Genomic DNA, 16,665 nt, shown 5'->3' with positions numbered 1-16,665 from the left:
GCTAATTAGCTCAAAGGTTCAACAAGATAAATAATATCTTAATAGATTGACCTTATTCTACTTTAACATGCATACTTACGACCCTATTGTGAGGTAGTCTTGCTTAGGTACATGCCTTTAGGTATGCTAAAGACATACTATTTAAACTCACATTCTTCAAAACAAAAACAAAAAAAAACTCACATAAAAATGTATTTTATTTAATTCTTTAATAATAAATATCATTTAATCATTTTCTCTTTTCACCTTTTCTTGTTAGGGAAATATCATTTCCTACGGATAGGGTTGGGAATAGGCCAGGCCGACCTACAGGGGCCTACGGCCTGGCCTGTTTTGGCCTGACCTGGCTTGGACTGTTTAGTAGATAGGCCTAGGCTTAGGCTTTTTGAAAAGCCTGTTTAGTTAAATAGGCCAAGCTTAGGCTTTAAAAAAAGACTATTAAGCCTAATAGGCCGGCCTATTAATACTTATTTATTAAAAAAATTAATTCTATTAAAATAATTCCATATATTAAAAATATAAACATCTTTTTCTCTATCTATTAGTCCCTTAATAGACTTTGTTGTTATAGGCTTTTATGTAGGCTTTAATCTAGTTGAAATTTACTTGTAGTGAAATAGGCTTTTAAGTAGGCTTTAAGACATGTTTAACCTATTTAGTAGGCCAAATGAACTATTTGATGGCTTTAATGTGAAGTAGGCATGTAAGTAGGCTTTCAGGCCAGTCCAGACTTTTAAATAGGTCAGGCCAGACCTAGAAAAACGGCCTATGATAGGTCATAGGCCAGGCTCAGGCTTGTGATTTATTTCGTAGGCCAGGCTCAGGCCTATCAAAGCCTGGCCTGGCCTGGCCTATTCCCACCCCTACCTACGGAGGATGTTATACGGGAATCACAAACTATATTGCAATAGTAGTGTTTTCCATCAAAGTTTATTTTTGTTTTTTATTTTTATATTAAAATAGTATTTGTGTAACTAACCTTAATGCATGTCTTGGTTTTCGTGATTTTGGCCGTCATGGAGCAGTGCTCTTCTCATTATTGTATGTGTGTCTAAAATTGATGTGTTGGATACGTGTTCAAGTAAATATTTCCCCCCTTTTGTATTTTCTTCTATGATTTTCACTTTATTTTGAAGAAGTTTTGTTTTGCATTCTTTTCGTTCAATGTGTGTTAGAGAAGATTTGATGCTCTGAATTCTTTATTTTGACAACCTTTCCCCATGGCCGGAAGTATAGACCTTTTTTTTTTCTTTTCTTAACACTCCAGCTATTAAGAGGGAAAATATTATGTTAATCCGAAGTTCGACTAAACGGTAAGTAAAGCCTGATCAATGATTATTTTAGTTAGAATATAAACTTAAGTTCTCCAAAAAAGTTTTTCTATAATTGAGGTTCATTAACTGCTTAAACAACCTTTGATTAAGTATGAGCCAATTATTACAAGGAAAATAAGTTATCCCAATATGCTGAAAAATCAAACGAATAATTGAAATTACAAAAACACTGATTGAATATAGGTATGCTTGAAAAGTGAAAAGTTAAAACCGTCCTTACCAATGTGAAGCTGTTCCCCCAAAGCAAAATACGCAAAGATTGTCACTAAAACTGTGTCGAGGGGTATATTAAAGATACTCACAAAGAGTAGCCATTTTTGTTCTATTGTCCACATTTCAATGAAGATATTCAAGCCACCACATACTTTTTTAGTATCCTAATATGCACATACTTTTGCTTCACACACAAGATAATATTTCATTGATCATACAAATATATTGTATACTAGATAATGGTATTTTAATATCTTGTAATTTTTTGTTTTGTTTGGACATGTAGGTGTAGTTCTTTAGGGGAAAAAAACAACTTTAGCAGTATTTGACCCAACCTAACACAATTTTTCGGTTGTGTAGCTAATCAACAATCTTATTTGATGTTGACTAGAAGGCACATGAGTTGTGCCCTCTCCGTTTGAAATATATTGCGTTTTATTCACAATTTATGCTATGCTTTTTCGAATTGATTGAGGTGTCAATCCAAAAAAGTAAATAAGTTGGTATCAAACTCTATTCCATAATGAAAATCGATAAAACTTAAAAAAAAAATCAATTCCATTATGAAATAGATAAAAGCTTTTTTTAAAAAATTATGTAAGAGCATCTAACATCTTATGCCGATTTTTAGGACCAATGGTAAGACAATAAAGTAAAAAAAATGGATAAGGAAATTAATATGATGATAATCTTTCTTATCTTTTTAGAATTAATACTAATTGAATGATTATATTAATCAGTCAATTACAACCTAATTTTTGTAAAGATTCTCACAAGTGGGACTCCATAGTCCATACAATCCAGTAGTCAATGATCTTCTGCACCTTATAGCCTTGAAATAAAGCTCCTTTTATTCTTCTCTATCATCTCTGTTTTGAATGTCAACAAAAGTTAGCTGCAGCTACTGTTTGATTTCATGCTCACGAGAAATCACGTTTATTATTTTGAAGAAAAAAAAAATTACTATCTAAAAAATACTGCTGTCCTTTTGATTAAAAATGCAAAATTGAGTTATGAAAGGGCCTGTATGTTTCAAACTTAGGACTTATTTTTAGTAAATATTTTTTAAAATACTTCATCATGAATGATTTAATTTCTAAACTGACAGTACAAAATTTTTTCACATGTATATCTAATTAAATCCCATCATGTATTGTCAATACATGTGGATATTTTTAGGAATAACCATAAAAATAAGTGACACATAATGTGTTTTGATTGAATAGAAGTGTAAAAAAATGTTACATTGTGAGTGCATGGAGATTAATATCTATTATGAATATAATTTCCATCATGTTAGGCAAATATTTATCATTCCTGCTAAAATATTTTGTTCGAAAAAATTGCTTAAAATTTTAAGTCCATAAAAAGAAGAAACAAAATGCAGTTAATGTGAGTATAAAGTTAGACCGTCTCTAATGAGTACAAAGTTTACGTAAGTACCTTCAATTTAGAGAAACATTTAAAGATTATGATTGATTTTTTTTATTTTTAGGTAAAGCGCTTAATGTGAGTTTAGTAGCTCAAATAAGCATCAATTTGTGTCTGGGACTCACACATGCATAATATTAAAATAATTAAATTGTACATAATTTTTATTTAACTTTGGTTCCTATCTTGAATTTGTTTTACCAAAATTGTTAATAGTCCCTATAAAAGTAGATAATTTTTTCCATATCACATCAAAATCAATATTTTTTTTTTAAATCCTCTCTCCAACTTGACTAGAGTAATGGAGGGTTTGGTCGATATGTGATCGTAGTCCGATAGACATTCCAGCCCCAACTTAAGCAATGGAGTATGATAGTATATGGTAAGAATAAGCGGACCAACCAATTATTCTTTGAAAGTGCATGGAGATGTTCGCGAGCTTTTTTTTATTTCTGTGGCGGCTGGGGTTTGAACTTCAGAGCTTATATATATATATATATATATTATGCATTGTCTCTACCAACTGAGTTAAACTTACGGGGACCGCAAACTTTCCTTTACTATAACGGATTAGAGTCTAGCTCAAACTAAATTACTATCGGATTGCTAGCACGGCGAAAAGGGAGATCAAACATGATTCCCTCCAACAAGCTTTAAACCGAATTTCTTCCTTACAAGTTACAATTACAACGGTAGTTGTAGTAGTAGTTGTGGCATTGGTTCTACTTGAGTAACTAATCATTTTGTTGGTCATTTATTCTTTTTTATTAATAACATTAAATACATTTTTAATCCTTGTTAACCATAAAAGGGACTAAAATTAAAAGAACTTATCAGTGTATAAATGCTTCAACTTAATGATAAAAGTTTGACTTTATAATCTCAAATGGCATGTTCAAATTCCATTTTAAACAATTTATAAAATGATTATTAATGTCACTATTATTAATAATACTCTTTGCTATCCTTTTTAACAAGCATAAATTGAAAAAATAATTGCAAATAAGTCTAATATATATTCGATTAAAAACAATTTATGTAACACAAAATATTCAATTTGTACTTTAACAAATTATTGATGTAACCAACGTTTGACGAATTCTAAATTTCTCCAATTATTAAATCCTGGATCCGCCTCTGAATACAACTCACCGAAAAAAGTCGGATTAAATAGGTCGGCCCAATCATGTTAAATGTAAATCCTTTCACCACATACATATCCTCATGTACTATATATCATCAACATGAGACATGAACTAACTAATTAAGGTGGGTGTGAATGATATTTTTTGATGCAAATGAGTTGTGAATGATGATGATGAATCAAAGTTAGTAAATTATATTTGTCGGTAGAGTGAAGTTAACAAGGATTGAGCTGGTTACAGCAGCAAGGCAAGTCCTATTCAATATATGTCTATTCCATATAGTAAGAATTAATACTTATTGAAGCAAAGCTGTGTCTTTGTCATTCCATTTATGATATTATTCAGCATGTGTGCCGCCATGCATTCCGATCTATCACACACCTTAGCTTCTTTAGTTGCTTCTAAACTTCCCCTACATTTATTTCATTTAATTAATTTAATTAAGTACTACTAGCTATAGTATTTGTCTTCCTTCCTTATATATATATAGTCGACCTTGGTTTGCACCACTTCACGTGTACAGGAGGGGATTTCCACAAAACAAGAAACCCAAGTCATTTTAAACATTATAAATTAAATTTTATATTGATCATAATCAACAAGAGCACGAGCAAGCCAATACAATAATTTTAATGTCTCTCATCAATCGAAGCTCTAAAAAAATTAAACTAATGGGTGAACAGAACATTGGACTGCTAAGAATAACAATATGAAAAGTTTTTTGAATCATGCTAATCACTAATCAGTATCCACACTGGCTAAGGAATCAATAACGAAAGTTACGTATTCAGAAATATAATATTTAATAGTACTTTAACTTAAAATATCATATTTGAAAGAAAAAATAAATAAAATTTGAATCCGTTGCTAGTGTATATCTAGTTTTTATTTTGAAAGGTATTTACATACTTTTTGCAATAAAAAACATTTTATTTTTATATTCTCGATATCAGTTCTTAGAGTTAATGGTAATTTGCTGAAATGAATTTCATATGAGTTGACCCTATTTCACTTGTATTTTAGTGTAGGAGTATTTGTTTTTCTGAAATCAATATTATGGGAAGAGGTACCTTAAACAACGCTACACAATAAAGTCTAAGCCAGTTCCACTCGAGGGATAGAGAGATTCCCGGAGAACCGAGCGTGGGCTTAATATTAAACCCATTAATTACTAGTATCTCAATTTATTAATTTATCTTTAAATCTTAATCACGATATATGGTTCATAATAAAATGAGTTATACGTGTAGGACAACTAAGCATGTTCTATATATTGTTTTACTAAGTAATGAGTATGAAAAATGTTTGGTGTACATCCATATCCATATGAATGTAGTTACATCTTGAGAGATAAAGAAATAAAAGATAGATATGATAGGAATAGTGCTCGAGATAAAATGAAGTGCTGAAAAAATATATAAAAAAAAAAATCAAAGTGTTCAAATATCATTATTATTAAATGATTATTTACTTATTTTTGTAAGTTGAACTCATCTATACTTGTTAAGACTCTCTTATTGAATGAAACAAGATATTAACATAAATGTATGTTAAGGATACATGTCTTTTTTAACACAAAATGGTGCATTCATTATTTTAAAATGGGTCTTGTTAACGAGTGCTTCCGGGACACTCTTTAAGCATACCAAATTTAACAATTGTTCTTTTAAAAAGTCAACTATTACAATTTTCAATGCACTCAATACACTTTTAATAAAAAACCTACTAATTAAAGTGCTTAAATAATACTCCGAAGGCACTCGTTAACATTCCCTTTTTTATTTTGCAAATTGTCATGTAATATAACCCCAAAGCTCTCGGACATCAATGACATGTAAGTGCTTGCTACAGTATATACATTTAGAGGATTTTTAATTTTATTCTAGTACTAGTACATGTCTAAAACTGTATGTACGTATATCTAATTCTAGCTATTTTCTTGGACAAATCTAAGATACTTAGACCATCTTCTATTGGGAGGTCTTAAACATAATCAAAACATTCGGAAAATTGTTTAAATAACTTAACCGATTGAGGATGAATCCAAAATATGTCCTGAATAGTTCCACTCTCACATTTTGTTCTTGTGAAATAAACATATTTTGACTCTCCCAACTTTGAGATTGAATATTGTATCTCTGTCTTGTCACATCTAATTGTCTTTTTGAATTTATAAAGTTCATTGTATACTTGCTTTATATTTGTCATTGTATACTTACTTTATATTTGTCATGCACTCTTGTTTTTTTTCCCCTCAAATTCGTCAAAATATTTTTTTGTTGCACCAAACTCTTGGTCAAGTCACGTACAATCTTCTTGTCATCCTTCATTAATCTTCTCGCAAGGTGTCCTTCTAAATATGACAACATCTCATGGTTCTGAATTCCATTAAAAATAACCAACTTCCAAGCATTTAATTCATTTTTAACATATCCACGCACCTAAAACAAACACTCACATTTTATTGATCCCCAATGCTTCATGCTTTAGTTTTTTTTTTTCCGATACTTTGTGATCGTCACTCCTTTCACAAACCAATTCCAACATTGGATTCCTTATTGCACTAGATCTTTTTATGAGAATTGTAAATTCAGCCATATTCGCTTGTTGACGTACCTAACCAATCAATTCATCGTTATCTTTCTATGTATCTTGGCTTGAAAAGAAATGAGTCGTGTCTAATTCGTTGTCACCAAGTTCAGACACACCGAAATTAACATGTAAAACCTCAATTTTCACGGAAGCTTCAACCTTAGGTGGTTTGATCTCGACGGAATAATCGACAAAACTATGTTTTGTCTCAACCGGATCTTCATCCGCATCTGCAACCATAACTATAAATAATCAACATATAATTGCAAATACATTTCATTAATATCCATCTAATATATAAAAAAAAGGTAGCGGCTGATCAAATTTTGAAAATTTGAAGGCCACGTCGGTCGTTAACTATCGTTCTATTATTGGTAGTTAACTACAGTTGGATTCTAATCCCAACTACCGCCACAATGAATGTCAGAAAACTCAAAAAAAATTGGCAAAAAAATTAATAAATGTAAGCGCGTTAAAAGATGCATCACCTGTTCTCTGACGTCAAATGTGTGTTGAAACCTTCTAGCATTTATTCTCCAATGATTTGAAACCAAGATTTGGGGGGACAAAAATTATTTTTGAGGTTTTTTTTTTAGGAATGGTGATGGAATGTGATGGATGAATAGGAGGCAAGGGTGAGAGTTGTACTGGAATTAAGGATCGCAATGGTAGTTAACTACCGCTGAGATTTATCACAATAGTAGTTAACTACCGCCGGTATATTTTCAATGGTAGTAGTTAACTACCGTTGGGGAAATCTACGTATTTTCCATATGTTTTTGAGAAGAAGAAAAAACATGTTAAAAAAGCAATTTTAAATTAGAATTTTGGGTTAGACTTAACACACAAAAAAAAAATACCAACTTATGAAGTGATGACTACCCTAATTTATTATTGAGTTAAATAAATTTTTCGCCTCTATAAATAAAAACGAAATGTTTCATCCTCACAATTTTTTTTGTTTCGTTTTTAGTATTGAACAGTTTTACATTTTCTTGAGCATAATAATATGAACATACTTGGAGTTGGGCATAATAGATTGGCATAATTTTGACATATCTTGAATATAAAAGTGTATTAATCTTGACATAAAACGAAAACAATCAATTTTTATTTTTAGGAACTAAATTCAAAATTCTCTATAGTTTTAGGGACAAAAAATTTATCTAACATTTCATTATTAAATGTTTGGATCTTACTAACTTGTGCTTGTGCTCTAAAGGCACGTAATAAGGATTTCAAAAGGAGAAATTTTGTATTGATATAACACAATTTTTTAAATTTTAAAAGGGAAATGTTAACCGGCGCACTCGGGGCACTGATTAAGGATATAAAAAGGGAAATTATATACTAGTTAATGCATTGAAATTGTGTGATTAATTTATAAAAAAGATCCCATAAAAAAAGGGTCTTGTTAACGAGTGCCCCCGGGACACTCTTTAAGCATGCTAAATTAGGAAGTTATTATTTAAAAAAGTCAAACAATTCAATTTTTAATATATTATTAAATACATAGATTTTCATAAAAAATTACTATCGTAGGCTCTTAAAGAGTATTTGAAGGCATTCGTTAGCATTTCTTTAAAAAAAAATAAAAAAATGATAGCTGGCTCATTCATACTCTACTCATAGCATACGGTAAATAATGGAATTGATGATTAGAAGATGTGCTATAATCAATCCATTTCATTACTTTGGTCTTTTGGGAAGATAGGTCGATTGTGTGAGTTAATGAGTTTGATATAACTGTTGTGGAAACAAATATCTATCTCATTGTCAGAAATTAGAATGAAAACAGTCACATAGGATTGGACGGCTATGTATGTTGTCATCATTTCCATTTACCCCCACTCATAATTCATTCATCTATAAACCAGTCGTCCATTACCATTTTGATTTTTGAGAGCACTGTTGTTTTACCCAACATAATAAGAGATCACAATTTTCAATTGTTTAAATTGATGAAATACTTTCCTTAAAACTCTGATTACAAAGATTTATTTTTAAGAATTATTAGTATTAAGCTATTGTTATTTCACGGAGTTTATAAAATATTCCGAGATTAATTGATGCTGCTACTATATAGTTATTTTGATTTTTTTTGTCTGTACATGATAAATGTTTAACCGATTCCTCTAGGATACCGGATAAAAAAATAAGAGTTAATATGTCTTTATCCCTGTAATTTGGGCGAGTTTCGATTTATCTTGTAAAAAAAATTTATATTCTAACTCTGTAATTTAAGATTTTCTCGTTTTAGACCATGAGGCCAAATAACTGAACAAAATGCTGACGCGGCATGCTGAGTAGCGCGCTAATTGACGATATCTGATTATATGGCATGTTGACTGTATAATTAATTATGTTTTAATTTTTTTAGGGCACACATGGCATTTTGCCTATTTTTTTTAAAAAAAAAAACTGAAAATTAATTTTTGAAAATAAAAAAATCGTGAAAAAACTGAATTTTCTAAAAAAAATTTAAAAATTCTGGAATTGAAATTAAAAAAATATTCAGATTTTTTTCAAAATAAAAAAAATTAAAATTTTTTCTACCAATTTTTTTTTTAAAATATGAATATAATTTTTTTATAATTCAGATTAAAATATGAAATAAAATTTTGAAAATTATATAATCTGAAAAAAGATCGATTTTATTTTAATTTTTAAAATCTTAATTTCAAATTTTTTTTTTTTTTTGAAAATAAATCTGAATTTGGTTCTGATTTTTCGAATTTTAAAAATTTAAAAAAATAAATTCTGATTTTTTCAATTTTGAAAAAAATAAACTGAATTTTTTTCTATTTTTAAAATTAATTTTCAGTTTTTTTTTTATTTTTGAATTGATATAAATGGAAATAAAAAAATTTAAAACAAAATTAGCTTATATAATCAGCGCGCCACATCATCCAAAAATGTTAACTTAGCGTGCCACGTCATCATGTTTGCACAGTCAAATGGTCTCAGGATCTAAAACGAAAGAATCTTCAAATTATAGGGTCTATTTCAAAAGAATCTTTAAATAACATTGTTGAAAGCTAAACTTTTTTTTTACAGAGAGTAAACCGAAACTCGCCTAAATTACAGGGGTAAAGACACATTAACCCAAAAACAAATATATAAGTATGGTATTGAAAAGTGTAGAAAAGTTGTATATTGACTTTTTAAATAAAGTAGAAAGTGTAAACGAATATGATTTTTTTTAGAGGCCAAAATGGAATATCCTAACCAAACTAAATAAATTTTTCCAGCATAAAATATGTCAGAAACAGACTTAAAGAAAGTTTACAATATGTTATAACACGAAACAAACTTCAAAAAGAGACACAAGACAAGTAACAAGCTAAGAACATGAAGACAACACATATGAAGAGAATTAAGCCGTCAGCCGTGATACACAAACACGAAAGTTGCATATCTTGCTTTCAACCACCAGAAAGACTGATACTTGATTTTGTCACATAACACGTGCAAGCTCTCTTGCTTGTGCTGAAAATTTTGCTTGTTCCTTTCTTTCCAAATAACTTAGACTCATGAGAGCCAAATAAGGTTAAGAGCTAAACTTACTTTCTTTGAGGACCTACCTAAATCTTAAAATTGCAAAAGCTTGATCCAAAAGATAGCCCAGATTTACTGTAACAAATATAAGCTAATCTGAAATGAAGGACCAAATTATGCCAAAAGGTTCACATATAATGAATAAGTGATCCATACAACAGCAAAACTCGCTTTCTTTAGACACGGGGGGCCGGATATAAAAAAAATTATATTGAATGTTGTCTTGATATTTTTATCGTTAATAAGCCTTTTCTTGTTGTTAACTAAGAGATCAAAAGTGTAAAAGTAACGCGAAATACATCTATGAAACTAGTAGATATCTATTAATGTTTTTGTTTCTATTAATTTTTGACAAATAAACTCATTTGTAGTAACTAATTATATATTATCAGGGTAGTTAATTGCTTAATATATCCACTTTATTCAAATACAAAATTATTATTTGGTGTAGCCAAAGCTACCCCATTCCAACACAAGGCTTCGCCCCTGGATCCATATCTTCATTCACATCGCCGCCTCCCACACACTGTTGATCATTACCTTTAAGCACATCCCTTATGAGTAAATCACCTTTGATAGAGAATATGATTTAGAAGAAGATGTCGTGCGAAGAGATTAACTTTGAGAGGAACCAAATTATACGAAAGAACATTTGAGGAATGTGTTGGATTGTCATGATTCACAAAAGTAAAAAATTGATGAGCACCACTAGGAAGTAACATTTGGATAATGTAATAGCCAAACCCATTTGTCCGTCGTACCATCTTGCAAAACAATAAAATTTATTAGCTCACTACACTCCCTCGTCTAACCCTCCTCCCACGTCAACAACTACCTACTCCACTTTCACGTCTCTCCTTCCACTCCCCAACCTAATGAATTCATTTATGAAACAATCACTAGTTTAATTTCAGATAAATCATACAACCTTCTGAACCCAACCTTTAACGTCCCTCCTTCTAACCATAAATCTTGCTAAAATAGTGCAGCGGATCCATTACGTCCTATGTTATCGTCTAACCAACCCACCACCACACACACACACACAATATAATCGACCCCCTTTCTATTTGTAACAGGTCACTAACATCCTATACCACAAATTGTCCTTTTTCTACACATTAATCTCCCTTTATCTTCTAACCCCTAATCCAATCTTTTTGTTATTTAAACAGATTAAGTTCCACCTTTTCTCTGTCTTTGGATTTTGGCATCGGGTTATTGGTGGATCGAGTTTTTGGACAGGTTTAGGTGTATGCTCTGGTGGTTCGTGAGTTGAGGGGTGCTTTTTTGACTTGTGTCGTGAGTCTTGTGGAGGTGTATGCTTTGGACAGGTTTAGGTGTACGCTCTGGTGGTTCGTGACTTTTTTGACAGGTTTAGACCGATAGTAAGGACGTGACATACTTTAAGAGAACTAGACGATCATCTAAACTGACATTTGCATCGGTAGTTATCATAAAACAAGATAAAAGAAATATTGAATAAGTGTATGAAATTTATAGATGTTAAAATATAAAAGCTGTGCGATCAAATCACATTAAAGCGATGTTTTCTTACTCACATTAAAATGATGTTGATTCCAATATCATTGTTCATAAATATCTAAAGCATAAAATTTGATTAAATAAATGCATAACGATTTCATAAAAAATAAAAATTACTTAAAAAATGTCTAAATTCTTTTAGACAGTTTAAACACAAATTATATAATGGGTATGAAAAGATTCTACTTTTATAGTATAATTTACCGTCCTAAACCTCACAGTCATTGACTTTTTGTTGTGTATGGTAATTTTTCACGAAACAAAGTTGTGTTGTCGACAAAGACGACCTTCTAGTTTTTTTTTTGAAATTTTGTTAAGTCAATATAATAATATTTAGTTTCTAATATAACTCTATGTAAATTATTATTAGTAAAAAGGTAGTATTACGTCAAGAAGTGTTTAGCTGACAAGACTGAACGCGTGATTCATATTCGAATCCAGGACCTTACAATTATATGTAAGTTTATTTTTAATGGATCATCACTTCATCTAAGACAATAAAGAAGTAGTTTTACATTTTACGCACATACCAGTATTTTTTTTTTTGTGCGAATAATTTAGTAAATACTACCGGTAAGACTATTTATTTTTGCTGGATTACTACCAATAGTAATACAACCTTAATCCTACCAAAAAAGATGCGGTCCCCACTCACAATTCATCTCGAAAGATAAAATCAAACCATGTAATAACAATCATAAGATTCTCTTCCACACACATTAGAGTTTACAGTACTCACTCATAACTCATAATAAAACCCCATCAAAACCACCACATCCTCACCGTCCATTCCTCTCAAATCTTCAACAAATAATCCAACGGTTCAAACTCACTCATCACTTATCTCCACGCGTCTCCACCACAATCACCAATCACAGAATCCCCTTCACTCCCACCACACGACAACACCTATTTAACCATAGTTACTTTCTAACCTCACCACCGTGTGTGTATGTGTTTACAAGTACAATCACAACACAAACTCCTTATCCTCTCTCTCTCTATCTCTCTCTCTCCTCAAGCACTCTTCAATGGCGACTCAGATCTAACTCATCAAAATCCTCTTCGTACATTTTCGTACCACAACATTCTAGATTCTTCTTCATTCTTCCCACCATCGTCATGCAGCAGCAGCAGAAAGTAGCAGCGTTATCGTACTCATTCCCCGAAGAAGTTCTCGAACATGTCTTCTCATTCATCGACTCAACCAAAGACAGAGGCTCGATCTCTTTAGTATGCAAGTCATGGTACGAGATCGAACGCTGGTGTCGCCGGAGAGTCTTCGTCGGAAACTGTTACGCTATCACACCGGCGATGGTGATAAAACGGTTTCCGAAGGTGAGATCTATTACGCTGAAGGGGAAGCCGCACTTTGCGGATTTCAATTTGGTGCCGGAAGGTTGGGGTGGGTACGTGTGTCCGTGGATCAAAGCTATGGCGGTTGCGTTTCCGTGTTTGGAAGAGATTAAGCTTAAGAGAATGGTGATTAGTGATGATTGTTTGGATTTGATTGCTAAATCGTTTAAGAATTTCAAGGTTTTGGTTCTTATTTCTTGTGAAGGTTTCACTACTGATGGACTTGCTTCCATTGCCGCCAATTGCAGGTTTATTTCCAATTTCTCTCTCATTTTTTATTATTTTTTTTATTTTTAATTTTATTGGATTTAATTTAACTGAAATGAATTCAAAACTATGCTTGCACTATGATGAGTGAAATTAAGAATCCAGAATTGTACTTTGGTAATATACCTTTTTAATAAGGACCTACTTAGGAAATTCAAGTTTTTAGCAATTATAAAGGTATATTTGGTTTTAGTGCTGGAAAATTGTATACTTGTTTTTTGTGAGTTTTTATTGAGACAAGTAAATGTGAATCTGGTAGGATAATTAACTTCATTTTTGTCTGATTTAGGGTCTGTTTGGATTGACTTAGTTGAGCTTATATAATAACATAAGTTAAGTTTTGTGAGAATGGATGGGAGGACTTATGAAAACAATTGTTTATAAACTGATTTTATAAATAAACTGCTTATAGCTTAAAACAGCTTGACTTTATTTTATACTTAAGCGTGCCATTATCATGATAAGCTTGTATAGTATAAGCTGCAAATAAGTTGTTTATCCAAACTGGGCCTAATTGTTTTATGAATGCTAGGGTGCATTTAAAATGTTAAATATGTAAAGGTAAATTTTGGGCTATTGTCTTGTGATGATGAAGGTGGTGTGGAGTCTAAATTTGAAGGTTTGGTCTAGTAAAAAAGATTATGGTTTATGAACTGTTGTGCCTGTTTAAACGTGTCATTGACAAATCTACTGTGTTAATGGTAATTGTAGGAATTTGAGGGAGTTGGACCTGCGGGAGAGTGAAGTGGAGGACATTTGTGGTCATTGGCTAAGCCATTTTCCTGATTCATACACATCCTTGGTTTCTCTGAACATCTCTTGCCTAGCAAACGAGGTGAATTTTCCTGCGCTAGAGCGCCTGGTTAGTAGGTGTCCTAACATGCATACTCTCCGCCTCAATCGTGCTGCACCCCTTGATAAGCTTGCAAACCTTCTCCGTGGGGCTCCACAGCTGGTTGAGTTAGGCACTGGAGCCTACACATCCGAGATGCGGCCGGAGGTCTTTACAAACCTGGCTGCAGCATTTTCTGGGTGCAAGCAAATGAAGGGCTTGTCTGGCTTTTGGGACGTGCTCCCATCATATCTTCCTGCTGTCTATCCTGTATGCTCCAGGCTCACATCACTGAACTTGAGTTATGCTACAATCCAAAGCCCGGATCTTATCAAGCTTGTGGGTCAATGCCAGAGTTTGCAGCGCTTATGGGTATGTCTGGTTTATGTAATGTTTTCAATTAATGCATGGGTATCTTCATATGTTGGTTCACTATACCAAAATTGAAATGTAAATGCTTGCTGATTAAGGTTATTACTAATATGTAGGTTCTGGATTACATAGAAGATGCTGGCCTTGACATGCTTGCTGCATCGTGTAAGGATCTGAGGGAGTTGAGGGTGTTTCCCTCTGACCCATTTGGGTTGGAAGCAAATGTAGCGTTGACAGAGCAGGGCCTTGTTTCTGTGTCTGAAGGTTGCCCCAAGCTCCATTCAGTCCTATATTTTTGTCGTCAAATGACCAATGCTGCCTTAAACACAATAGCTCGGAACAGGCCTAATATGACTCGTTTTAGATTATGTATTATTGAGCCTCGAACTCCTGACTATCTCACCCTTCAATCTCTGGATTCTGGTTTTGGAGCTATTGTTGAACATTGTAAGGATCTTCAGCGCCTTTCCCTTTCAGGGCTTCTCACAGACCGTGTTTTTGAGCATATTGGGACTTATGCGAAGAAGCTTGAGATGCTTTCTGTGGCTTTTGCTGGAGATAGTGATCTGGGACTCCATCACGTGCTGTCTGGGTGTGACAACCTTAGGAAGCTGGAGATCAGGGACTGCCCCTTTGGTGACAAAGCTCTTTTAGCCAACGCTGCAAAGTTGGAGACAATGCGATCCCTTTGGATGTCCTCTTGCTCAGTGAGTTATGGAGCATGTAAACTGTTGGGTCAGAAGTTGCCTAGGCTCAATGTTGAAGTCATTGATGAAAGAGGACCTCCAAATTTAAGGCCAGATAGTAATCCTGTGGAGAAACTATATATATACAGGACTATTTCTGGGCCTAGATTGGACATGCCTGGTTATGTATGGACAATGGAAGATGATTCTGCATATCTTGAATGACTGTACTCCTCAATAATGAACATTTGATGTGTGACTTGGTGATGGCAGGTACAGGCTCAACGTACCCTACAATGAATTTAATCTGTTGACCGTCCTATGCTGCTGTTATGGTTGGTTTCTGAGCTAGGTACAGCAAGGAGGTTATACAGTGTACTTAGAAAGCTTGAGCTCGATTGCCATTCAATTTTTACTTTTGGCTGAGCGACTAGATACCGATTCTGATCACAAATAAAACCGGAAATTTGTTGTTGTATGTGGCATAAGATTGAGTTGTTAAAACTTGTTATATAATTTATTTTCGCCTTTTTATTTCAAGGACTTCTGCATAATTTTTATGCATGATACTTTGGTCGAGTATTAAGATATTGGTGGGCTCATTGTTATTATTGACCTTTGCAAAGGAATAAAATCTGTATTCTAGTACATCATTGTTTGTTGTTTGCAATATTGATTATTTCATGTAATTATGCCCTGGCTTCAACGCATGTGAACAAATGAATGACTCTGCTAGGGAGAAGGTTTTTGAGTTCAATGGAAAAATTCGAGATATTTCAACTGTTTTATCATCTGTAGCTTTGGCTGTGTGCCTGTTGTTAATCAAAATGGACGTTTTAGGCTCGTTCTCTTCACTAATTGAAGTAGTCTTATATTAATTTCAAAAAACCCTGTATTCTGTCTGTTATTGAACTGCGTCAAAGCTTCCTAGACTTTTTCTTTCTTGTGAATAAGATACGTGTAGCCCTGTTACCAAAATCGAATATCTTGAATCCTAGGGAACCTAAACTGGTTGTCGTATTTCATGGGAGCTTCAGATTAGACCGTGGGTAAAAAACCAAGTCCAAGAAGTGTCTTAATAACACCTGCAAATGGCATCTCTGGTGTTCTTTCAAGCCTATTTCTTAGTAGCAGAAGATGTTTGAGTAGTACTAATCACTGTAATTGCACATTATTTACTCCATTACAGCAAGGAGTGGTAATTCAAGAGTAAGACTAAGACCAGTGGTAAAATAGCCTCAGGTGTGGTGACACTTGCTTTTCATTCAATGTTTATTGGGGAAAGAGAGAGTAGAAGAGCCTCGACTGGTGAGCCACGTGATAGATTCGGTGAC

The 16,665-nt window shown here is 32.8% G+C and overlaps 1 protein-coding gene across 1 annotated transcript; it reads left to right on the top strand.

Moving 5' to 3' along the window:
* The first annotated feature begins 12,763 nt into the window (after positions 1–12,763).
* Positions 12,764–15,979, top strand: LOC25484780 (protein TRANSPORT INHIBITOR RESPONSE 1). Its single transcript, XM_013613767.3, has 3 exons — positions 12,764–13,422; positions 14,153–14,645; positions 14,762–15,979. Exons 1-3 carry the CDS (start codon positions 12,941–12,943, stop codon positions 15,554–15,556), a joined length of 1,770 nt encoding a protein of 589 aa, XP_013469221.1. The 5' UTR covers positions 12,764–12,940; the 3' UTR covers positions 15,557–15,979.
* Positions 15,980–16,665: the final 686 nt, after the last annotated feature.

Source organism: Medicago truncatula, chromosome 1 (genome assembly GCF_003473485.1).
Source record: "Medicago truncatula cultivar Jemalong A17 chromosome 1, MtrunA17r5.0-ANR, whole genome shotgun sequence".
Classification (NCBI taxonomy): domain Eukaryota; kingdom Viridiplantae; phylum Streptophyta; class Magnoliopsida; order Fabales; family Fabaceae; genus Medicago; species Medicago truncatula.
The sequence above is the reverse complement of the archived record's forward strand: the minus strand, read 5'-3'. Positions and strand labels throughout refer to the sequence as shown.

Excerpts from the sequence above, each read along its gene's own strand:
- LOC25484780 (XM_013613767.3), top strand. The coding sequence starts at position 12,941 with ATGCAGCAGCAGCAGAAAGTAGCAGCGTTATCGTACTCATTCCCCGAA. Across the intron at positions 13,423-14,152 it reads TCCATTGCCGCCAATTGCAG|GAATTTGAGGGAGTTGGACC; the intron begins GTTTATTTCCAA and ends TGGTAATTGTAG. Across the intron at positions 14,646-14,761 it reads AGAGTTTGCAGCGCTTATGG|GTTCTGGATTACATAGAAGA; the intron begins GTATGTCTGGTT and ends ACTAATATGTAG.